Source organism: Battus philenor, unplaced genomic scaffold, assembly GCF_028537555.1.
Source record: "Battus philenor isolate CCGP_79_NKW_IND1 unplaced genomic scaffold, ilBatPhil1.0.hap1 SCAF_20, whole genome shotgun sequence".
Lineage (NCBI taxonomy): Eukaryota > Metazoa > Arthropoda > Insecta > Lepidoptera > Papilionidae > Battus > Battus philenor.
In genome coordinates this window covers 2,185,858-2,211,327 of record NW_027181683.1, presented here as the reverse complement: position 1 = coordinate 2,211,327, position 25,470 = coordinate 2,185,858, and the positions used below count along the sequence as shown (strand labels likewise).

Sequence of the window (25,470 nt, the reverse complement as noted above, 5' to 3'; positions counted from 1 at the left end):
TTGTTATAATTCTTTTTTTAAAATGACAGTATAGTTACGTAAAAAGAGGTTATAAATAATTAATTAAATCCTCCTAATTAAGTGACAGTGGGGAGTGCACATATGAAATCCCCCTGCAAGGTGAACAAATAATCCTGTGAAGGTGTTGTCGGCAAACGCCGGATGCTTAGCGATGAGTCTTATTGTAAATAGATAGAAGAGATCCAGGTCTGCAGTGGACGTTCTAGATCTGAAACGACGATGATATATAAAATCTGTTACCCTTTATTGGTATAAAAATTGGTAAAAGTTCCAATCGACTTCTCCCCTCCCTCCCCTCCCATATTAAACACTCTTATTAAATAACCATGTTTCTGAACTTCAACCAAAGATTTTTTTATGGCCCCCGCTATTGGGAGCCTCTCGTGGGGGTACAAGTATCTGGTGTGGGACAGGGACTTCTTTCACATATATTTAATTTTTCACAACCTTTTTTTATCTCTTTATTTATGCATCTTATGATCTTCCATTCGGTGTTCATTCTACATTGCTTATTTCGTTCTCTTTCGCTCTATGATCTTCTTTTCCTCTCTCATTACACATTAACATTTTATTTCTGTTTATTTTATTTTACATCTATTTCACATTAGTTTTATAATTTTATTTCAACCAAATGTAAGTTACTAATACCTTCGCTGGTGCTGCCATCAGACAGCTCTGTGGGGAAGCTGCCGGGCCGGTTCTCGTCCATGTTGCAGGCTGCCGACACCGTCTCGTAGATCTCCGTCATCAGACGGTTCAGCTGCAATTCAAATATAAACTACTTCAGTACAACCCTACATTTCACATGAAGACTCATTTGAAGTTTTAGATTTGACGATATTCTTAGTTGTGATTATCTAACATTCATTAAAGCTCATGAAAGCAAGTGCTGTGACGAAGGCGTACTAAGGCGCCATAGATTGATATTAATTTAAGAAAGTTGTATACAGAGTTTCACTTAGTAGCTAAAAGAGTCGAATGTTTTCTTTATGCAAACATTCTCCAGACTGTTCATAAGCATTTTGTAAACAATCAAACTTTTTTAAACTGTGTGACAAATAGTACTTCAACATACGATAACTTATACGCCGTCGTTAGCTAGAATCTTGTATAACGCACGTGTATTTATCTTCCTAAACCATGAGATAATACGTTTTATTGGTCAAGTGAACTCGAAAACTATGCAGCCTTTTAAATCAGAGTAATATATATATATATATATATAACGCGGTTATATACCAGCGTTGAAAAATCACTTGATCGTAAATAAGATATAATTGCAGACTAAACACATATTACGTAGTGGATGGAGCACATCGCTTTTTTTTTTGTTTCGGTGGGGGAAATCTTCCGGTATTCAAGATGCCCTACCTCTGGGGGGAGGACAGGGGTATGTGGGATTTCTACCCACTAAACCCCCCCCCCCCCGTGGTTGCCCTCTGCGCTATACGGGGGACCGCGGTATCTCCCGGTCAGGGATCGCCACGCGGTCTTCCCTCGCGCCGTGCTATTTTTCGATAGATAGAAGATTCTCGAATGGTGATCGCGAGGCGGTAGACGCAGCATGGCAACGACATGTAGTCAAAGTCACGGGACGCGATCCGTACGTGACATAATGCCACACTCACTGGCGACTGCTTCTCTCTCAACTCTAATATCAAATCAGCTAAAGATCCTCGGAGAAGAGGTTCATGCTTCCCTCCGACAAGTGAGTAGATGATCAATTAGTAAGCCGTCAGATCTGAAGTAGTTTTTTTTTTTTATTTTACGGATTTCGGATCCGGGAACTCTGACTCCGAAGAAGCTTTAAAAGCCAGAAATGCTAACAGCGCCCAACACCAACCAAATATAATCGATGCGGGCGACTCAAGATAGGTAATGGTGTCGATCATTGGGGTAGGTGATGAAATACATATATTTTGTAATATTAATTGGCTTGAAGAAATGAAACTAAAATTGAATTTTATAAAATTCTATGCAAGAAGAGTGGAAAGTTCTGCATTGAAAATAATAATGAAATTTTAAAATTACGAAAAAAATATTTTAAAAAATTTCACCTTAAAAGCAGTGCCGCCACGCGAAACGGGCAGAGGACAACAAGTTATGTAATATAGATCATGGGTGCGAAAGCCTTATTATTATTATAAACATTTCACCGACATCAATTACAACAATTACGTTGTAGCTTCAATAAGACATTGACACGATAAGGGCAATAATAATAAATCAATCTGTTTACAAATTGTTCATCTGTAAACAGGGAAATGAAGTAGCAATGCTATTCCATGACTAAGTTCTTAAACTTTTCCGAACTACATGATAGTAGACCTCCATATCCCACAACCGGGGGGTACGTTTCTTTTCGCATATAGTATCATATATTTAAATTTATAGATGCGATTATGGAATAGTTCAATCTGACTCTAATTTCAATAAAATTGGAAGCTTCTAGAATTCTTATCTTGATGTATACAAGCGGTCATTGTACATTGACAGGATCATTATCCTAATAATGTAAATAAATGTTTGTCATTTTCACGATTAAAAATATTTTAGAATCCCTCAAAAACATCTTAGATTTAAGAAGTTTACTTTTCTACAGACTCCGAAAAATCAGTAGCTTTTTCGTTTGCTTTATATATTTGGACTTAAAATTCTATTACACTGTAAAGGGTTTCCTTATTGGTAATAAGGACGTTGGACTCAGGCCTTGTAATTAATTGTATTAACTACTGTATTAATGATATTTGTGAAAATGATAACAGCTTGAAACACCTAAGAGATCGATGGTGAATGATTTCAATAAAAAACCCGAACTGAAGTTTAGTATTCTTGAGTTTAACAAACTTGTTTTATTACTTAGACTAGAAATTAACGCGAAGAAAGTAACTGTCCTTTTAAAAAATTAATTCTAAAATTTACGACTTAGATTTTCTTTGATATTATTTAAAACGAATTTATGAACGAGACAATGGAAAAAATTGAAAAAAAAGCGATAAAATCGTATGTAAACGTCGCAATTTTTTATCTATTGATTGATCGTATTGTGTAATAGCGTACGACACTGTTGGCACGAGAGGCCCGGGCGGTGCTGCGATAACCTTTATATGAAACGAACAGACATTTTTACATCTCAACTGCGACATTTAAAAATTTTACTATTTATAGTTAGCTGTACGAACTAAATAAATATCATGTAGTAGTCAAGAGTTAAGAACCCAACCACTGTACATATACGGACACGTCGATTTTCCGGAACAACTAAATCATAGTTGTGTAAGACCTGTTATAAATACAAGTTTTTTGATCATAAAAACCTATGGACAAATTAGAAAAGGCAGGCACTGTTACAAGTGTTATATGTATCACTGTGGTAGCTTGTTGATACAAAACTTGACAGCACCGTCGCCGTATACGTCGCACACGCCGTACCTGCATCTAGGAGTCGTCACTTTTTATTGAGTTTCCTATATACATGATATGCAAGGATAATCTTTTACTAGTAAACATATATGGTGAGCGAATCTATACCTTAACACAGAAAAATCTCTACAGAGCGGCACTTGGTCATGATCTCTGCCAGTAGCTTTGTATATGTCCTTCTTACTTTTTTCTTCCGTAAAGATCGCGTCGATGACCGATCTTGCCCTACTCGCCTCCAGCGCCTTCTTCCATCCAGCAATTTCTCGCGACCTTAACCATGTTCGTCGGTCTACCTGGTGGGGACCTACCTTAGCCGCGTCTACCGGCTCGTGGTCGCCACTCCAGAACCTATCAACCCCAATGGCCATCAGTTGCACAAGCGTTGTGCCCCGCCCACCGCCTTACATGTCTTGACATAGTAAGAGCAGCTCCGTAGAAGATCCAGCCGCTCCTCTGAAGGTACTGAAGACGACCACGGACGGGATCTTACTGGGTAGAAATTCCACATAACCCTGTCCCTCCCCCAGAGAACAGTGTACCTAGTGTACATCCTGAAAATTTCCCCATCGATAACAAAAACAGGCCTTATGACGCGCAGAACGTATGGCCGCTTGGGGCTTAAGTTTCTGGAGTCAAAAATAGACCGGCAAGCGTGGCGTAAGACGTTCACCAACAATGTATACTTTGTTAATAACCTTAGAAAGTGTTGAGGTCCGTCAATGTTCAAAATATGAATCTATATGTAGCCAGAATACGAAATATAGACTATTAGATATATAACACCCACAGGGCATGGCCCCGCAGTTAGTCAGTTGCAATTTATTGTCCCGATAGCTTTGTGAGTCAACGCCTAAATTACGCGACTCTGCAATCGCGCCAATTTGTATCGAACGCGTTCATTGTTCACAAGCGGAGAGAAATACCGCGGATGTTTTATAACGTCCATGAATACAGAGAGAAATCTTCCAATTTATTTTATTTTTTGTATAAAACATCAATATTCGTAGAAAAACTATAATCACCGAAACAATGTTGGTGACGTCAGATGTGACACATTAGAATATTTTTACGACATATGAATGTTTTAAAGTTTCAAATGCAAAGGTCGTGCTCATTAGATTCTTTTTAAAGCCCCCGCTGTTGGGGACCTCTCGTATAACCCCTGTCTTGGGTTCACAAGGACAGTTTTTTATTAAATAATTTACTCATTTTCTTTTCTTATTATTTCCGCACTCTTCTTTTGTCCGTCTCAATATCTCTCACTCGTTTCTCTTTTTTCCTTCTACTTAATTTCTTTTTTTCTTTACCTTTCATACATTAGATTTGACATTATTTATGAGATCCGCAGAAGATATGACGTAGCTTGAAGAATATCTCGTCTGATGTGCTTTCGTCTGTGCTTCCTACGGCCATTTGGACCGAACTTTTCACGAGTGGCAACCGAGAGCCTGTAGGCTGTGTAGATAGGTCCCCCAGTAGGTCGTCCAACGACACTCGAGGTCCCGGAAAGTCGATGTATGCGGGCAGCGCAAGGTTGTGGTGGCGAATTTTGTGAAAGCCGTATATGCCTTTTTGAGTTTACTAAAGTCAAGGAGCCTAGAGAAAGTTACTACAAACTTTTCTTTATTCCTAGTGCTAACCTTATTTAAATTGTTTATTTTATTATATTTAATCATATTCTTATGTGAAAAAAGTTTTTATGTATATTGACTGTTTATTTACATATTTTTTTCTATTTCATTATCATTTCAGCTGTAAGACGTCTACTGCCGGACTTAGGGTTCCCTATTTACTTCCTAGTGGATCCCGTTGAACGCAGGCTACATCTATCATCTTTCAACAACCATCATCATGACATCATCACCCGTCTACTAGGCGGATGTCCTGTGCTTTCAATTTTTCCTTTACGAAACTGTTTTGTAACATAAGTCTAAAAATGCGACTAGTACAAAAAATGTAAATATGGATATTAAATAAATTATAAAAATATATGTTACATTATAAAATGCAGCGAAGGATAGAAGGCGATGCGTACACAATTAAAAGCAAAAAGAATTAAAGAAAATGTGAAGGAAGTAATATAGAATGACAGATATTGTGACGGACGAAAGAAGAAAAAATAATAAAAACATACTAAAAAATTTAGTGATATCAAAGTACCTGTCCAAAAAAATATGGTATAGAAATGAGAAGACCCCAAAAACTGGGGCCATAGGAACTAAAAAAATCACAAGGCACTATTAGATAACTTCCAATGTTATAATAATATAAGTTAAGGATATAATAGTGCAAAAGAATCCGAATAAACGTCTCACATCAATTGTGTATAGCTCTAACTAAGATACTCAGCTTTAAGCAATGGAATGTCTTTGTATATAAAATAAATTAAAAAATTGCGCATTGTTATTGTTAGAGACGATAGCGGTATCGCTGCGTTATCACAGCGGAACTGCGGGGCCTGACTCTCGTCAAAATGTATATGCGTAAAAATGTAAATCATTAACGGTTAGTGCAAGAAGGTAGAAGCAGTGGTTGCACAGCGGTAAGGAATTTAGACTTGCGATTGTAGATCGCGGGTACTAATCTTAGAATACAATCTTATATAATTCAAACATTGTTCGTTAATCATATAGGATCACCACTGCTCAGAGGATGGGTAACATCTGCGTACCATAATACTGCATTGCGATCGCCAACCGGTCTACCAAGCGTGGCGGTATGGTATAGGGTGTTTATATATATATGTGTATATATATATATATATATGTATGTATATATATATATATATACACATAAATATATATATATATATATATATATATATATATATATATATATATATATATATATATATATATATATATATATATATATATATATATATATATATATATATAGATACGTTTAAGGGAGATCTGTGCCTTGAAGTAGGCTTCTATGGGCGGAGTAGATATAGCGTTTTCATTATATATCCATTTATTTTTATTTACATATATTACAGCACAAAAAAAATTGTGAAAAATCTTATTATCACGGCCTAGTGTTTAAAACCACACGGTTTACCACAAAGAACATTAAAATATACGCAATTAATCTGTTTATAATCGTTGAGTTTGTAACTGTCTTTATTAAGTTGGTATTCCTGGAGCAAGAATACCTTAACACTATCTTTTGACAAGCACAGGTTAAAAATTTTATCGCTATATCGGCAATTCACTTTGTAAAGATATTCGTAAGAAATAAATTATAAGAGGATACTTGAAACGTATTAACTAAATTAAATAAATAAAATTGCGACAACCTATAGTCGCAACGTTTTTTTTTTTTCTAATACGTCATCACGACCAACGCGCGTTTGTAGTACACGTGGGTAAAAAGGTTGAGCGCCACTGTCTGTATAGGTGATTCAGTCCGCGCATAACTGTACTTAGAGTTTAGTATTACAATGTACTGGGCAACACAATACATCATCATCACCTACTTACGGTGCCGTTAAACTGGTGAGTTAAGATTTACGGCGGCGGCAGAAAACTTAGTAGTAATAATACTGAAAGACTTAAAGAATTGATGTATCACACATTTGCTGCCATTAAAAATATAGGCTCGATATAAAAAAAAAAGAACAAATTTTTCAGATATAATAAATAACGTAAAGACGCTGTGGTAAGAAAAACATTCAAATTTAAATAGATAGTTTCGAATTTCGAACGTTTTTTTTTTTAAAAAAAAAAACTTCTCAAGGTCATCGAAACCAACCAAACAGAAATAGTAGAATCAAAGAGATTCTATTGCAGCTTGTACATGCTATTTGCAAAAAACTTTTTTTCTCAACCTACCATATATATTAGGGAGATCGAAAAGTAATGTTGCTTTCTTAAGTTAAATTCACACGACTACATTTTTAACAAGTTTTTATTTCTAATCAACAATATATTCACCTTCGTTATCAACAACCTTTTGCCATCTAGTATACAAATTTGCTTGAGCAATAAAAAATCAATTGGTTTTTCTGGAAAATATGTCGACACAAACGACATTACTTTCCGATCCCCCTAATTATATTAAGGGATAGGGGGGCATAATGATAATACACAAAGGAAGTGTTTTCAAAATTCGAATGACATGTAATGTAATGATATATATACATGTATATATATATGTATATATATATATATATATACATATATATAGATGTATATATATATATATGTATGTATAAATTCAAGGTTTATTTGCATAATTGTTTACACATCCACACATATATTTATCATATATATATTTGAATATGTACGCTAATGTAAAATATTAAAATATATCTCAATATAATAAAATATAGGCATGAAAATACTTCTACTTTGGAAAGAAATTCAATATTAATATCAATATTCATTCAATAATCATTTTGAGTAATGGAAAAATATATATATTTTTAATTGTTACTTAAAAATGAATAAATTCTAAAAAAACATGCATCAGGTCAAGATAAGACTAACAATATCCTACCTATTGAATTAAAAAAAAATACTTCCTCCTTTACACTGTCAACCAATAAGCTGGCAAACGCATTTTTTTTTTTCTTTTATTGAAGTACGTCAAGATTAATCACGATCATTGAACTCGTTTATTTTTAAAATATCTAAAAGATTTTTTTCTTTCTGATAATAAAAAGTAGAAGAATCTGTTAGGAATTTGAATAATTAATTTGAAATTTAACGGTTGAAACACTAGGCGTTAAATTGAGATGTAAAAATTAAATTAAAATATCTAATCTGTTTTTTCATGAAATGTCGGTATTGTTGCATTATTAAAAAATAACATTACGAATGAATCATGATTTATAAGAAAAAAATATTAAAAGTAATCAACACAGGAGTTAGAGAATTTTGCAGATTTCTGAAAAATATATTTCACCTATATACACGCATACAGAAAATAACATAAAAAAAATTAACACGCAATAGTGCTGCAATTTTAAATTACTTTCCTACCGTACATTCCAACGGAAATTTCATCTTCGAATCCTGGCACACATAATCCGCCAATAACATACACTTAAAAAAAATAAACACATTCGTAATTTGAAACTAATCAATTCGGAATGCACCAATCACCTTTTAACTCCATCTCGCGAGCTTTTGATTCGAGGGTGTGGAAATTTAAAAAAAAAAAAACCGCACAGGCCTCCCGGCGAGCACGTGCGACGGTAGCCAGTGATCTAATTTGTATAATTACGAAACATAAAGTGTCTCGATAATAAATTTATCGTGATCGAATGACGGGGTTATGCAATATATCGCCACGCAGACGTTGTGTTAGAAATTTTGATTAATTAATTATTTTCTTACAAGATAATTACAATCGAATTGGTAATATTTCACAACTGTCAAATATAATTAGGTTTCACTGATGAAATTCGAGCTAGCTTTTAAGGGAGTAGATGTATAGCTCATAACATGTATTGTCTTATCTAAAAATCAATGGCTTTAGAAAACGTAATAGTAGTATAGTAAGAAAAAGCGTTTTCTGAATTAGAATGAATTATAGTTTACTATCTTTCCCTGCAGACTTTGTGATACTATAAGTTATTAAGCTGGCGCATCAATAATGAGTAAGAAAAGGACCAATATTTAGCCACTTATTAGTGCCAAACACAGAGTCAGAGAGACTCTGTGTTTGGCACTAATCGGTGTAACATAACTCCTGAAGATCCCTCGTGGGGGCGTACACGTGTTGAGTAATTGGCCGGTGGCGGTTGTGTGATTCGCATTGTTTGCCGCATACGCATTTATCAGCAGGCTGGCGGGCGGTGCATTTCATTGCACGACTACCACTGCATGTGCGGAAGTAGCTAAACATTGGTCGTTTTCTTACTTAGGATGGACTTCCGCGAGATAACGCCTGATTCCATTAAACATCAATAATGAGTTTCAGAGTAACAAATTTATACATGCTGATTGAAAACTGGCGTAAAAGCTTTCGAATCTTTTTGCTGACAAATGGACTACACATTCATCGCTTTAAAGCTTTCACACCTATTTTCAATCATCCTGTATGTGGTTTTAAAATTATTCATAGTGTTTTTATAGGTGAACTTTCCATAGATATAGAAAGTTCAAAAATAGAAACACAAAATTATTTAGAAATCTAAAACGTACCAGTGAAATCTAACAAAGCAGTCAGCTCTCGAAAGTGAAAATGGCAAACACTTCGACAGATTTTATCACGGAGAAATATTGTGTAGACCAAATAAGGGATTTTGAGTGGAGCAACACGAAAATTGACTCAGGAGAAACTATCATGAATTAATTGCACAGATATACAGGATGATTGTTATGATTACTTTAAAGGAGTAAATGTATAGCTCTGTGTTTCCCAACGTTGTGCCCAAGCCCCACAGGGGACAGTTTCATTTTTAACGGGGGTAATTCGAAAGTGGACAAGAATTTAACCCTATGCTTTAATATAACAAAATAATATATTTCAAAAGCGGCGTAACAATTTAAGAAAGTGAAAGGTGTGGGCATGGCACATAAATGGTTGAAAAATATATAATTATTCTAAAATATGTTACATTAATTTATTTTAGCAAACTGGACGATTTGTCCAAGGTATATATTGTCGTCTACAACTTTGAGTGTAGCATTTCCGAGAACTACTTTAGTAGGTACGACACGACTACATATTATTAATCAGTTTGGTCTTACCCATGTTTATTTTAAGGCTTCCTCCGAAGGCTAAGATCAACGAGCGTTACACCCACGTTCTCCATGGTATCAATCAGTAAGAAAAGGACCAATATATAGCTACTTACTACTAAAGTGCACCGCCCGCCAGCCCGCTGATAAATGCGTATACGGCAAACAATGCGAATTACACAACTACCACCGTTAATTCACTCAACACGTGTTTCACTCCACCACGGGGCATCCTTAGGAGTAATGTTACACCGATTAGTGCAAAACACAGAGTTAAATAAATAACGCCTGAATCCATTACATATGATATCAATCATTACGATTATAAATTTATCAAAATAACTAATACTAAATGTTATTAAAGGAAAAGATTTTTAGAGTTACAATAATACTTGAAAATGTCTCTAACACATGTAACAAAGATATCTGTGAATATATTTACAAAGATAACTGACAGTTTTTTTGTGTACTGAGATTAGGAAGTGATTTATTTTAATTTATTAGGTGGCATTATAGGGGCGCTGAATTTGATTTCAGTTTCAAGTAAGTCTCTTCTGACATTTTTCTCGACGTTTACAAATGATAATTGTAAATGATCCAGAATGAAAAATCGCTTGAATTAGTGAGTAAAATGTTGATAAAAATTGAGAATAGACGAAAGTCATTCATCTGAAAGGAAGTGATGTTCGACAATACAAAACATGAACAACCTCTAAAAGCGTGTTTTTTTTTATGGCCCCCGCTATTGGGGGCCTCTCGTACCCCCTATCTTTTGCGGGACAGGGACTTTACGGGCAAATTCTACATTCTAGTGACATATGGGTATGTGATCTTTTCATCTGATCCTCATTGGCAAGTCGCTCAACGAACCATAAAGAGTTTTGCTCGGGATTTCTCTGATAAATCGTATTACGAATGAGACGTAGACGAACGAAGGTAATCGTCATAGCCTAACATATTTGTAACTTGAAGTGTCAATGAGCAGGCCACACAGCGGCAAGATCTGATAGCTACTGGAGCTTTAAGGTTCTAGAGTAGTGAGCGCCGGCAAACTCAAAATTGGACGTCCACCCACATGGTTGATAAAAGTTAAGACGTTAACCCTTTCAGGACCATAAGGTTACGGTACCTTATTTAATCAATTTAGCTAGATGTAATGAATTAATAGGCATCCTAAAAACATAATTTATACTAAAACTTCAAAAAAGTTTTACATTTTTTTTGGAAATTTATGGGACAAATATGTCCCTATGGTCGCTAAGGGTTACTTTCTACTTAAACATCAAAATTTTGGTTTACTTGTTGGTAAGTCTGTTTTGTTGTAAATACATTATTTACAACAAAACAGACTTACCATTTGTTACTAAGTGTACTTTTTTACTTGTTTATGAATAATATAAATATAATAGGGCAAGTTATTTGTGGTACTCGGCGAAACAATTCCTGTTGTTAGATGATTGGTTAATGATTAGATGGATTGTTTTTTTGAGATGTTGAAGGTTCAGGTGATTCTTGCCGTTGAAGAGTCGTCGTTTCTTCAACCTCGACATCAAATACCCCTTGGTCATCATCCTGTACTAGAAGTCTTTGGTCTTCGTCATCAAGCACTAAGTCATCTTCCACATCGCTATTGTCACCCACAAAAATTTGAATTGAAATTTGAAAAAGTATCCCTTTATGCCGACAGGGACATCTGTGTCCCATAATCTTTATAACGATTTATCACAGAATACAACATAAATACATTACTACTGAATATTTAGAATAACAATTTACTTACCAGGTAATGATAATTTGACGCTATAAAAACTTGAAAAGCGCTTTTACAATATTAATTATTTATTCTAAACAGCAGATCATTCGCGCCAAAAGAACTCTAACGTTCCGGTGACGATAGACAATAAACGGTGTTAGTTATCATGTATTTCCAGTAAAAAATAATAAAAAGGTACTTTCCGAAATGTTAAAACAAAAAAATAATTTACAATTGTTACGTAAATATTTAATTAATCCATGATTTTTGCTTGGGACACCGGCGTCCCCGTGGTCGTGAAAGGGTTAAAGTCGTTGGATGTGAACCGCTTTCAACCAACTGGAAAACTATGGGGGAGTGATGACTGGATGTTCAATAGCTGAAACGATGATGGTGAACAACCTCTCATTAGCACGGTTAATTAATTAGTTAAACCTTGCTCAATTTAAGGCACAATATATTATAACTAGTTTGAATGCAAATTTAGAAAGCTGTGTTGAGAACTACCTCTAGATTAACTCTAGTCTAAGCAATTATTGGCTTTTATAGATACATAGTATCATCATAATTATTTCAGCTGCAAGACGTTTACTTTTAGCCTAAAGCCTCCTGTAGACTTCAAAGAAAGGCCAGTTGGCCGCATTCCACACCTACCGACAACTTTGGCAACGTTGTCTGTCCACCTTGTAACCGAACTGCCTACGCTATGTTTGACGGTCCGTACATAGGTGACATAATTTCTAAACTCACAATGTGTTATTGATTTAATCTATGTAACACATGATTTTTATAATATCGAAGTATATAAAAATAAATCCCTTTTCCCCTAGTTACGCCATAACTAGAAAACGACTTGACCGATTTCATTCATGGTTTTAATAAGTATCTTAATACTTTATAGATAGTAGATTATTATGGAATAAAATTCAATTTAAAAACCGTGACTATTGTAACTGCGCAGTTGACAGTTCGCTCTGAACATCGTCCGTTTGGCAGTTAACACTCTGCAAATTAATAATGTCCTGAAGATGCCCCGTGGAGGGGTAAAACACGTGTTGAGTGATTTGACGGTGGCAGTTGTGTAATTCGCATTGTTTGCCGCATACGCATTTATCAGCGGGCTGGCGGGCAGTGCACTTTGTTGCACGACTACCACTGCATGTGCGGAAGTGGCTAAATATTGGTCTTTTTCTTTACTTAGTATGGACTTCTGCAAGGTAACACCTGATTCCATTAAAAAATTATAATGTCGTTTAAGAGCTACATCGGTCAGCAATCGATCGCAATATTAGTTTATTTATTGCACAATTAATCAACAAATAAAATGATCACTGTGAAATCATCACCACATCAGCCTATGGACGCCCACTGCAAGGCCTTTCACAAAGATAGATACGATAACCGGTCTTGCACTGTCCACATCCAGCGACTCTTTGCGACGTTAACTGTGTCATTCACCCAGTGATGGGCTAAACCCTGGCGCTGAAATATGGCAAATTAATTTATTTTCTCCATTCGAATGCGAGAAGCCGGTAATATCTGGCAAAATAACTTGATCAAAACAACTAGTAAACTTATAAAAGAAAGTATCATAAAAATAAAGGTCAAGAAGGCTGTGTACACTGAAGGGTGGTACTAATTGTCGATGTAAACGGACCTTGACATATGTCCGTAAATACCATCGCGCTGCTTGCCTCCCTCTCGCATAACTCGACCGACGCACACACGAACGAGGCTAGGTCACATCACAACATTGTTTGTGACGTATTACAAAAGATAATGATGCTGTTTAATGTTGTGCAACATATCGATATATTCATTTTAAAAAAATCGACACAAAAAGTTTTTATATTTTATAGTTTCATGTAGTTTTAGTCTGGCACGCTACGACCTTTACAAAATAAAAAAAAAATTATAACTGTAATACAAACTAAATATATCAAAATCTGACATCTATTTGCAATATTATATCATTTTTTATTGTTTTTATGTAGGTTATTACCAAAATTTAACTTTACTTGGTTGCAGAAGTCGATTAAAGCAAAAAATCTTAAATATAAGATTCCTTTGTTATAAAGAACCATTATTATTCAAATTGATTACTGAAGAAAATGATGAATATAAACAGATATTTATAACATGATTAACACATCACGTGTCGAGAAATATTATTGCCGCGCGGGGAAGAAGGCGGTTGTTGTTTTTAAAGAAGAAATAAAAAGAATTATATTTATAAAATTCGGAACAAATGTTCCCAACTTTCCTATTCATTTTCTTTCAATACTTTTGATTCCCTTATACTAGAAAATATATACATAGTTACATATTAGTAAAGAAAAAAGTACAATGGACGGTCTTATTACACGAAACTTCATCCGGACAACGATAGTTTGAAAACAGTAGAAATATTAATAATGCGTAGTTAACGTGTACAAAAAAACTTAAATAGCATGTACACTTATAATAAATACTGTATAATACATTTTATACATACAATAATAAAAACATCAAACTGACCTGGATTGCACATGCTTCAGAAAGAACAAAGAGGTTTTATTATATTTAAATAATATATATTATCATTCTGTATATATTTCAAAAGACATATTTTAATTTGCTGATGACAATTATAAAAAGCAAAAACAACTCAATGAATTCAATACACATAATTTGCAGTTTTATTTATGTATGTATATGTAACAAAAAATTGCAAAAATTGGCAAGGAACATTCTCGAACATATTAAATAATATGATTACATCGATAACTTCACTAGAGTTAAGAGTGGATAACGTCACTACGCAGCAATTTAATTATCGATAACAAGACTGAGAGGTCCAAAACATTGAGACGATCAGACAGACGGACGCCTAGCGGTTCGTGGAGATGAATTGGGTACGTTTTTATCATTCTGGCACGATGAACTGGATCAAAGGAAACCAGGCGGCGTATTTCAAACGCGTAACTGTTGGCAGTTGATCCGAATTTGTTCCAACTTGACCTCTGCTATCTCGGTGTCGAGGAATTGGCGATACGCGTTCGTGTTTGTTTTGTATTCATTTTTACTTGAGTGTTTGGTTGTGTTCTCCGTGTAATGCACTCTTTGACATCAATGTTTATTACAGCTGCCCTAACATACTTTATATTGTCAATAATTACTGGCGTATCGCAAGTCCTGTCGCAACATGATTTACTATTTTTTCTTTCTATTAAAACCTCCTTTGGGACTAAATTATGAGTAATTAATAAAAATATTATAAATAATAAAATATTTAGTTCATACTTCGTATAATAATCGCTGTACCGAGCTTTAGAAAAACGTGGCGAGGTGGAGGCCAGGGAAAAAAGAACATGGCCGCCACCGCCGGGTGTGTTAACGGAGCGGCTGGTGAAGGATAAAAGGAAAGAATAAAAGAAATTGAGAAGAATGTAAGTGTAGAATAAAGATAAAACCATGAAAAAATTATTTGTAAATAAAATCCCTGTCCCAAACAAAACAGGGGTACGAGAGGCTCCCAATAGCGGGGGCCATAATAAAAAAAAACGGAGCGGCGGTTACTATTTCATCAAAACAGTTGTCTATATTTTTACCACGTCCACTGCAAGGCCTAGGGCCTCGCTCAGAGATCGCCACGATGACCGCCCATGTCTTCAGTCTACTTGGTGGGAGGACTACCCAAGCGTCTACCGGCTTGTCGTCACTACTCGAGAACCTTTCGGCCCCAACGTTCATCGGTTCCACGAGCGATGTGCTCGAATCACTACGACTTCAGATTAGCAATTCTTCGAGCTGCGTCGTTGATCTTGGTTTTTCTACGAATTTCCTCATTTCTGATTCAATCTGACAGTGAAACTCTGTGTTTGGCACTAATCGGTGTAACATAACTCCTGAAGATGCCCCGTGGAGGGGTGAAACACGTGTTGAGTAATTTGGTGGTGGCGGTTGTGTGATTCGCATTTTTTGCCGCATACGCATTTATCAGCGGGCTGGCGGGCGGTGCATTTCATTGCACGATTACCACTGCATGTGCGGAAGTGGCTAAATGTTGGTCCTTTTCTTACTTAGTGAAACTCTGTGCATAGCTGCTCCATTCCTCTCCAGGTAACCTTGAATCTTCTTATAAAACCCATCGTTAGCAACCGCGTCTTCAATCAAACCCAATAACATTGAGTGTGCTACAGGAGCTGATGCTTCTGAATATAGATTCCCTGGTCACTATGACCTACAACTATAACTTACTAAGTTAGTAACTTTTATAAATCACTTAACTCTACTTGTAACCAATTTTCACGGCGTTAATATTAGATTGCCATGTCAATGCAAAAATTTGCATATTATTATCTGTTATCCCTTCGTGTTCTTACAACTACACTTAATGTAGATTAATTTTTTTTCCTGACCATATCAATCGTAATTCTTAGAATTTATAACTAACATAGTGTGTGTTTATTGCCTTACAGTTTCTTATACTTATTGTACGTAATTTAAATGAAGGTTACATGCTATCTGTGTAACGTACGAACTAATTTTAGGTTTGCGTTTACGTTGTTGATGTGCATTAAAAATAAAACAATATTACGTGACAGGATAGGACTCGAATTTAAATGACACTTACTCAAAAGATGTGTTTATTCACGGCGCCGAGATAACGAATAGCCACGGTCGCGTACGATTTCGTCACTCGAACGATATAACTGAACATCCTCTGTATTGACGCCACGAACTCTATTCCAACCTACGGTAAACGTACCGACCCTCATTTAGTTGTCGCTCTTAGAGGTCAAACAACTACCGGCTTTCTTCGAGACCCTTCCTTAACCCTTTCGTTACTAGCGCCGGAGTTAGCCGGCGTCCACCTTGTAATGTGGGCTTATGTGTAGATCCGTGTTTTAAGATTTATCACAGCCAGATAAATTACTAACAATTATCCTAACTTCTATATTTAATTAATATACCAGTAAAATCTTTAAATATGTAACACAAATGAGAAAATTCGAACATCAGCTTAACGCCATACAATGTGCGCACTTCGCGGCGCACATGGACGGTTCAGTAGCTTCAATTCGGCGAAACGGACTGCCGTAAGGAAAGGCACTTAACCCTCATGCAAGTAATTTCTAGACAGTTCTACGTTGGGAAGGATAAATACACAATAAAGCCACCCGAAAGACGAGCATCTATAGTAACCCGTACCTTATTTCATCTCACCGCCTGGCAGCTGTAGTGCAAGATAACATAACACCTTGCCTTAGTTACCCCACCTGCAACTTTTCGATGCGGGCCGTCAGCCCCGACTGGCTCAATCGCGTAATTTATCCTTTGTGTCAGATATTTCGACGATCGTCACAATATAAAATTATATGATGTTCATATGCTATCTGCACTGGATCCATGGTTGATTGTAGTCTTACGTCGTAATAGTCGAAACATAACGAAGCTATAACGAGTGTGACTTAAGTTACTAAACACATATACGCTCATCACCTTGATACATAGGCTATTACGTTATCAATAAGTTTAGCAGTGTAAGTAACAACAGATGCTAATTAACACCAATTAGTCGCGCAATTAGCCGGCGGCTAGGAAGCTGCTGGTCCGCAGGCAGTTGGGCGCGGTCCAGCGGGGCTTCGCGCAGAAGATCGCGAGGACCCACAGGACCGCGTCCCTGCACTCGGCCCTTATACTTGCCGGGTTGCTTCCCCTGGACCTTCGGGTCCAAGAAGCAGCCCGCTTATTTGAAATAAGAAAGGGTCATTCCCGGCAGGTGGTAAAGGACCGAGACCTGGAGGTACCGGTCAGCTACCTGAGACTACCACACCCGTCTGGTCAAGTTGGTGTGGAGTTCTCCTGTCTGGGGGAAAGTGCGGAGGAAGTCCGACTTGCCACCGCGGCTGCCGATCTGGTAATTTATACCGACGGCAGCCGCATAGAGGATAAGGTGGGTGCGGCGTTCTGCGTCAAGCGGGGCGCCGTAGAGTCATACACAAAGAAACTCAAGTTGGGCAACTTCTGCACCGTATACCAGGCAGAGCTGCTGGCTCTAGCTGAGGCAACAGGGTACGCGGCCGGCGAGTCGGCGCAAGTCTGCGCCGTACTGAGCGACTCGCGGTCCGCTCTCGAAACTGTCGCAAGATCGGACACCCTCCATCCCTTAGCGTTAAGAGTGAAGGAGAATGTAATGAAAGCGAGAGAAAAAGGGAAGGATGTAAGGTTGTTCTGGGTGAAAGCGCACGCGGGGATGGAGGGGAACGAGAGGGCGGACCAGCTGGCCAAGGAAGCGGCCCTGAAGAGTAAAAGACGACCAGAGTACGAGAGATGCCCTGTTTCATTCGTCAAGCGGCAACTGAGACTGGAGTCGCTCGACGAATGGAACAGGAGGTATGTGGAAGGAACGACGGCTTCGGTAACGAGGATGTTTTTCCCGGACGCCGTCTCAGCCTACCGCGTGCTCCGCAGCATCGAGGTGGACGCGGTCTCGGCCCAGCTCTTCACGGGGCACGGGGGGTTCTCTGAGTACCTTCATAGGTTTAAGCTCAAGGAGGACCCCTCGTGCTTCTGTGAACCGGGCGTGGACCAGACCGTGATCCACCTTGTGGCCCGGTGTCCCGCATTCGGGGGACTCCGGTTCGGCTTCGAGTGCCGGTCTGGAATTCAAGTCAGGGAGGAGACAATACCCTCCCTGATAGGCGGAGAATATAAACAATCATTCCTATCCCTTTGCAGAGAAATAGCGGAAAGTGCAATAAAAAGAAACAAAACGTAAATACAGGAAATAAATAAATAAATATATATTAAAAAATTAAAATAGAAAATATAATTATTAACTATTAAAATATATAAATCTGTGATAAAGTTAATAACTGTATAAGAAACAAAAATGTAAAATAAAAAATATAAAAAAAAAAAAAAGCTATTGAAAATGTAAAAAGCAAGGGAAGAATGATAGATGATCAGAGCAAAAGAGAAAGACAGACGAATTGTGGCATGAAAGATTAGAACAGAAAGAAAGATTATGTGAAGAATGAAAGAGAAGAGAATGAAAATAAAATAACTAAGTGAAAAAATTTAATGCTTGTAAAGTCCCTATCCCAACATAAATAGGGGTACGAGAAAAAAAAAAAAAAAAAAAAAAAAAAAAAAAACACCAATTAGTGGTTCAATTCGCAGGCGTGGTGTCGGTACCCTTTTGTTTGTAACCTATGATCTTATAAGCGGATAACACAACATATATACGAACAATTGTTATCTAGTGTGCAAATATCTATCGGCATTTGGAAATTTTTAGAGCGAACTAACTTCTCCACGGACTATAGTGGATTGTTTAGACAGAAATAAACACCTTTGGTCTTTAACCTTCAACTATTTTTTAAGTGATCATAAGCGTAAATACAGCATAACACGTTCGTCCAAAATGTGGACAAACGGCCTTATTTATGGTGGTGTGTAAGACGCTATATTCCAACCGGTTCTATTGGAAATCTTTGGGAAGATGCGTATGTCCAGTGGTGGACTTACGGCTGAGATGTTGATGAATATGATCACAAAAGCGGTCTGCGTGTAGATTATTTCAGATGCTGGTTACTTAGTCTCTTTGTACTTCACGCACACACTTTTTATTTGAATAACATGGCTCTCATAAGTACGTTTTTCCGGATATTTAAATTTCAAATTTAAAAATTCTTATTCTACACACGATAACATGTATCGGTAGCTTCAAATTGAGTATACCAACTGTTCAAAATGAAATACATCAGACCTGAGAAGAAACCAGGCGAGAGATACTCAACGGAACTAAGTATTCTTTATTATTTATAATTACCTATTTCATAAACATTAAAAAAACTTGGACAGTTGAAATTATATCAAGACCCACAAGTAATACTTTAATGAGCCGCTTGTAGATCGTGTTTACCCTACCAGCTCTGCTATAACCTTAAAATTTAAACGCGAAATTAAACCCAACATCAATTGACGCGAGTTAAACTTAAAATAATAGTTGTTCACATTGCATTCTTAAGAATATTGGGCCTTGTTTATTTCACGAGACCTCGATACCCGCATTGTTCTGATCGTTTACATGGCAATGCAATTTTTTTTAACACACATATATTTTTATACCAGTATTGAAGGTTATACTTATATATAAAAATAAATACATTTAAAAAACTTTTAAGTAAAACGGTTTTTTGATACCCATATTGTGGTGGTTGAGGAAAAATATGTACCTAGTCCGCCATATTGGAACAGCGTCCATCTTGAGTTTTAAATTTTGACATAATCATCGTGTTTTACTAGTGAAGCCATTTTGATACCCATATTGAGGGGGTTAAGGAAAAACTTGTAAAATGCCATTTTGTATCGGCGGCCACCTTAGATTTATAATGTTATTTATTGATTTTATTATATTGTATTGTCATCTAAATGATATGTGTGTACCAAATTTCAGATCAATCTGACAACGGGAAGGTGCATAAATTTCAATTTCTTACTTTAACCCAAATAAATAAACAAATTCCGTAAGGGTCGAACTAAATAAAACCATTTAAAAAAGCAAAATAGCGACGCAACTGAAAGAGTTTAATATAAAAACCATATTAGACAAATATAATTTAGACTTAAATAGCAAAGAAATTTATTAAGGAAAAATTATCTCGATATGCAGGCCGCTTCCAACCGTTCCTATTGGGCATCTATAGCTGCGCGGCCAATATCCAGGAGTGAACATCAGCCGCCTAAAATGATGATGGTAATGATGATAAAAATACTGTTACAAACAGCAAAAATGATTAAACAATTGTGACTTTATTTTTAACTTCTAAAAAAGTTTAAGTTCAGTTCAGTTAAAATCTCATAAAGAGATACTAACAGGGTCGCATACATTTTCATGTCACTCTGCCGACCTTCGTAATGCTATGAACAATCAATCCACGGCTTTGAATATTAATTACTTATTATAATTATGTGGCTGTCAACAACATTGCACGACATTCAATGGTAGCGTGAAAACCTCTTCCTTTCATCATTTCACGTAAGGCATCCGCTGCCGGGTATAGGACTCCCCTCTCTTCTTTAACTCCAATAGGACCGGTAAAAATCCTGCATCCAGCCTTTTCACCTTGTGGTTTAAAATCCTATGATGATTTTCTAGTTCAGTGATTACCAAAGTGGTTTATATCGACCCCTAGGGGTCTATGACAATCTGCAAAGGATCTACGTCAACGAAAAAAAATTGGGGGTCGTTGAAATGAAAATGGGGGTCCATGATAGTGGATCTCAACACATACACTGATAGTACCTATTTACTTACATCATACTATCTTATAATATCAAAACATTTACATTATTTATAAAAGTACCTATGAAGTAAAAAATATTAATATGTTACGTATGTTTTACATAACAGATACAAAATTTTATTTTGAATAGTTTTAATTTAAATTCAATTAATAAATGTATAAATTAACATGTGTTTTTACTTTAAGTTTTTAACACTAAACTTCATTACAGTTAGAAATGTACAGGAAATCAATATCAGGTAAGTAAGGGGGTCTACCCAACACGGAAAAACGTGGCAAGGGGTCTACGACACAAAACAGTTAGGGAAAATCTGTTCGAGTTCATGGTCTCCAATTCTAATATCTTCACAACTTAAGACCTCAGCGGCCCATACTAAAGGAAAATAAAATTTCCATAACAAAAACAACCTAACCCAGATCTAATTCATACTTAGATATGGATATATCAAACACGACAACAGACATATATTGTTATATTAATAAACATCCTGTATTAGTGTTAAAACATTCGTAGCCATAACTATTTTTAGTCCGGTAAACTAAGATTATATACCCGTACGTATAGATAATAGCACATCGCAATTACAGGAACTGCGACGCAGTGACGTCACTGCAATTTAAGTCACATTATAAAACGACTCATGTGAACCTCATTGTTATGAAACGATATCCATCTATAGACTTACGTATCATTAAATAGAAAAAAAAAATCTTTACTAGCATCTTCATCATAAATAAAGATGCATGCATGAAATATACATCACGTATAAACCGGTTGCAAAAATTTTAAAGTCTATACCGCAGTGATTTCTAAAGTGGTCTATATCGACCCCTAGGGGTCTATGACAACCTGCAAGGGGTCTACGTCAGCGAAAAAAAATTTGTGAGTCCATGAAATGAAAATGGGGGTCCACAGACTGGACATCATTAGCCGAGGAGATTTAACATTAACCCTTACAAAATTGACGTCAAATGTTGATAATTTATCATTAAAGCATCAGGTTCATCCTTCTCACTAAAAATTTTGACTTATTGCTTATGTTCTTTTATTTAAACTTTATTTTATGTTTATTTAATTTTACGTATATTTTACATAACAGATACAAAATTTTATTTTGAGTAGTTTTAATTTAAATTAAATTAATAAAGGTATAAATTACCATGTGTTTTTACTTTTAAGTTTTTAACGCTAAACTTCACTACAGTTAAAAATTTACAGGAAATCAATATCAGCTAAGTAGGGGGTCTACACAACACGGAAAAACATGGCAAGGGGTCTACGACACAAAAAAGTTTGGGGAACTCTGCTATACCGTATCATACTATGACACGATACGCTCTGTCTGTTCCCCCTGTATAACAACTGTAAGCAACGCATATATAAATATGTATTCTTTTTTTAAAATATACAGCTGGTTGGAAATAGATATATAGGCTTTGAAAGGGTGAATCCACACCCACATAAATTGTTTTAGAAATAATGACGTAATAGTAATACAGTAAGAAAAATCGTTTTAAAATTTCGAATTAGGTTTCTACAGACTGCTTTGTTAGAAGTTATTGTCCTGTCTATAATTGCAATCATCGTTTATTGTATGAAGCTATACCTACTAGACCGTTCCGTCACCGACCAACACCGTAGCGTTTCATGCACGGAGCGTATCGGCTGCGGAAGGATATACCGTCGACATTTTCCAGTCTCTTCATTGAGCATAATCTCATATGTTTACATAGAGGCAATACATTTTCGCAAGATAAGTAGCATCGCAAAAATTGTAACATAAAAAAAACCAGTAACAACAAAAATTATTTTTAAAAATCGTAATATTATTTCAAAATTTTTACAATCAATATATGTTGTTAAATTTAGTTTACAATGTTTTAAATATAAAAATGAATACATAGACCTTGACCGAATTGCAAGTGGAAATAGAGTGAGCGGACAATCAGCTGGTCTGAAGACCTCGTTGGTTCCTTTCATTGATATGAAAACAATGAACAATGGTCGACAACGTTCATTGGTTAGTTTTGGTAACGAATGTCTATAGTAATCTTTCAATTTTTATCTAATATATAAAATTTCCATGTCACAATGTTACTTACCGTACTCCTCCGAAACGGCTTGACCGATTTATACCAAATTTTATATGCGTATTCAGTAGGTCTGAGAATCAGCTACTATTCCATACCCCTAAGTGATAAAGGCTGTTCACCCTTAAAAATTTTTTTTAATTTTTTGACGAAATTTTTTCTTTTTATTTTTTTATGATACAGCATTCGAAAATACATACAACCCTAAATTTTCACCCCTCTACGATCAACCCTTATTTTTTATTTGTAAAATAAAATATCAATTTTTTTTGCAAAACAACGTTTGCGGGAGCAGCTAGTATTATATATATATATATATATATACACATATATAAAAATTAATTAACATGTATATATGTATATATATATACATATACATATATATGTATATATATATGTACATATATATATGCATATATATATATTAACCCTTTGCGCTCCGTTCTCACCTCTCGTAGGACATCGTTAGTTTCTTTCTTAATTAATTCTAGCCTGTGATTCGTCCCTTCAGAGGGTACATTAAAGTTTATTAGTGTTTACGGGGAATTAAGTTATTTCTGTGCAACTTTTTAATACTTGTATGTTTCTCTGATATTTTCTCTCGAATTTTCATGGCATCAAATCAAAATATAGTAAATTAATATATAAAATCAATATCAGCGAGTTTTATATTTGAAAATAAAGTGAGAAGCGTACTCGCGGACAAGAAAAGGGATCGCATTGTCTGTTCTGACAAGAAAACACCTGGTGGCAGACGTCAGACAAATTACTGTTAAACGTGCGTAAATTAGCCTACACATATTGTGGAGTGTTTTAAACTCATACTGTACAAAATTATAAAAAATACTATTATATATTGTTTTTTTTTTTGCAAATATATTTCTCGATGTCAACCAATTCATATAAGTCCAATATCATTACAATCCGTTACTTAGTTCCAAAAGCTCTATTAAATAATACGAAGGTCTATGAATGCACACGTCTACCACGAAGGAGCGCAGAGTAGCTGGTAGCGAACATCTAGAATAGTCTGGAGTCCAAAGGGATAAGTTCACAAACTAGCTGCAGCACATAAAAAAGACATATTGGGTTTGAAGTGTACAAAATACAAAAAGGTAGTAAATTATACATGTATTATTTGTCTCTTACAAAGATGATGAAGATGCAGGGTGATTAGTTTGTTACAGGGGTAAAAGTTTTGAAAAAATTGGCTTGACAGCACTATCACAAGTTATTGGTCTGACGAAGACAAATGTAAAAAATACGTTTTCAAAGTAACCATAATATTTCACAATTTACATCCTAATAAGAAACATCGATAACTAACAAACATAATATCTCTATCTAGTACACTAAAATATTATAAAACAGCTTCATATTTTTATACGAATACTTCAAGGTACGCGATATTTTTAATTCCATTACATTTTATAGACTACAAAACTTGACAGTCACTGGTGTTTTAATTTATTCTGTGGGTTGTACAGAGAAACATATTTTTCGTATATCTGTACAAATAAATAAAAATGGAGTGTCTGATTGTAGTTTTAACCGCTTTTTACTACATGCATATGAATATATATACAGTACATATACCAAAACTACATTTCTTAAATTTTTGTCTGTCTGTTCCGGACTCTAAAATGGCTGGATCAATTTAGACATGATTTATACAGACAGGTAGCTAGTGTAATAAAGAATAACTTAGGCTACGTTTATTTCAGAAAAAATCTTATATAAAACAAATGAAACTAGATTTTTTTTTGTTAAATTCTACGCGGACAAAGTCGCGAGCACAGCTAGTCATAAATAAATTCAATTAATTAATAAATCTTTCATTAAATCACCACATTTTTAGTTCAGTTAATCACTGTAATTATTTGATTAGACAGTCTCAAATATCTTAGTTCTTTTTTATTCTATCTAGATCGTAAAGTAACGTGATATAAGGCGTACCCACGATAATAAACAATCGACCCTACCCTCGCTAATATATATAAACTCAATACATTAAAAATGTTTACATATTTATGCCAATGGACGAATTTTAAGTTTCTAAAGCAGAGTTCCCCAATCTTTTTTGTGTCGTAGACCCCTTGCCACGTTTTTCCGTGTTGGGTAGACCCCCTACTTACCTGATATTGATTTCCTGTAAATTTCTAACTGTAGTGAAGTTTAGTGTTAAAAACTT

General features: G+C 35.6%; 1 protein-coding gene across 1 annotated transcript in view; it reads right to left on the bottom strand.

Annotated features, from left to right (window-relative positions):
- The window catches only part of LOC137922949 (uncharacterized), a 104,245-nt gene that overhangs the window by 8,049 nt on the left and 70,726 nt on the right, over window positions 1-25,470 (bottom strand). Inside the window, exon 3 of the mRNA XM_068766062.1 lies at window positions 670-781. Coding sequence (XP_068622163.1) covers window positions 670-781 — 112 coding nt within the window. The remainder of the gene's footprint in view (window positions 1-669; window positions 782-25,470) is intronic.